Raw genomic sequence first — 1541 nt, forward strand, 5'->3', positions numbered from 1 at the left:
GGATCTAGTTGACCTTCCGCCTGGAGGAAGAGCCATTGGGAACAAATGGGTTCTCAAAGTTAAACGCAAAGTGGATGGGTCAATAGAAAGATACAAGGCACGACTGGTGGCAAATGGCTTTACTCAAGAAGCTGGAATAGATTATGAGGAAATATTTTCACCAGTTGTGAAATTTACCTCAATTCGCTTACTTTTGGCTATTGTTGCACGTTTGGATTTAGAAATTACATCAAATGGACGTGAAGACAGCTTTTCTCAATGGAAAACTAAATGAAGAAATCTATATAGAACAACCTGTAGGCTTCATTATTAAAGGCCAAGAAAAGAAGGTCTGTAAATTTAAAAGATCTATTTATGGCCTGAAGCAATCTTCAAGGCAATGGTATTTGAGATTTAACAGGGAGGTGATCTCGTATGATTTTATCATGATCAGTGAAGACCATTGCATTTATGTGAAAAAGTCCAATGAGATGTTTGTAATTCTTTCTCTTTAAGTAGATGATATTTTATTGGCCGGAAATAATTTGGAGTATTTAAAAACTATCAAGTCATGGCTTTCAAAGTCATTTGACATGAAAGATATGGGTAGGGCATACTATATCCTTGGAGTTAATATCCAAAGAGACCGTTCCAAAAAGTTATTGAGTTTATCTCAAGAAACTTATATAAAGAAAATTTTGGAGCATTTTCGCATGAATAGTTGTATATCCATGGATACTCCTATAGCGAGAGGTGAAACTTTAAGCCTTGAAATGTGCCCCAAGACTGAAAATGAAAAGGAAGACATATCTCGAGTTCCGTATTCAAGTGCAGTCGGGAGCTTGATGTATGCTATGATGTGTACTCGCCCAGACATTTGTTATGACATAGGTCTGGTTAGCAGGTATCAATCCAATTCTGGAAGAGAACATTGGAAAGCCGTGAAGAAAATTTTCAGATACCTGAAGGGAACTACTATAGATTATTTACTATGTTATAGAGGAAATAATTTATACTTGAGAGGATATACATATGTTGATTGGGCTGGTGACCGGAATGATAGAAAATCAGGATCCGGTTATGCCTTCTTACTTAATGGTGATGCTATATTATGGAAAAGTAAGAAACAAACTTGTACAACCCTTTCAACGATGGAAGCTGAGTTCGTGGCTTGTGCGTCTGTAGTACAAGAATCTGTTTGGTTGAAGAGATTCTTTGAACATTTGGATATTACAAAGAACTCTTAGAGTCCCATAACTCTATATTGTGATAGTCAAGCGGCCATCGCATACACAAAAGATCCTAAGTATCATATCAAGACCAAACACATTGACATCAAGTATAACTTTGTTAGAGATATGGTAGCAAGTGGAGAAATAAATTTACAGTATATTCCTACGCGAAATATGATAGCTGATCCTTTTACAAAGGCGATATCTAGAGACTTGTTTGAGAAATATGTAATGGCTCTAGGTTTGCGAAGGATATAAATATATATTTATGTATTGTAAAATGACTTGATTATTATAATATGCTCATCAATATTTGACTCTTGAATTTAT

At 35.4% G+C, this 1541-nt stretch overlaps 1 protein-coding gene across 1 annotated transcript; it reads left to right on the top strand.

Moving 5' to 3' along the window:
* The first annotated feature begins 710 nt into the window (after positions 1 to 710).
* LOC142168149 (secreted RxLR effector protein 161-like) lies at positions 711 to 1226 on the top strand. The gene has a single exon (XM_075228813.1). It carries the CDS (start codon positions 711 to 713, stop codon positions 1224 to 1226), a length of 516 nt encoding a protein of 171 aa, XP_075084914.1.
* The last annotated feature ends 315 nt before the right edge of the window (positions 1227 to 1541 follow it).

This window comes from Nicotiana tabacum, chromosome 13 (assembly GCF_000715075.1).
Source record: "Nicotiana tabacum cultivar K326 chromosome 13, ASM71507v2, whole genome shotgun sequence".
Lineage (NCBI taxonomy): Eukaryota > Viridiplantae > Streptophyta > Magnoliopsida > Solanales > Solanaceae > Nicotiana > Nicotiana tabacum.

What these genes read in the sequence shown, in the direction of transcription:
- LOC142168149 (XM_075228813.1), top strand. Translation starts at nt 711, where the DNA reads ATGGATACTCCTATAGCGAGAGGTGAAACTTTAAGCCTTGAAATGTGC.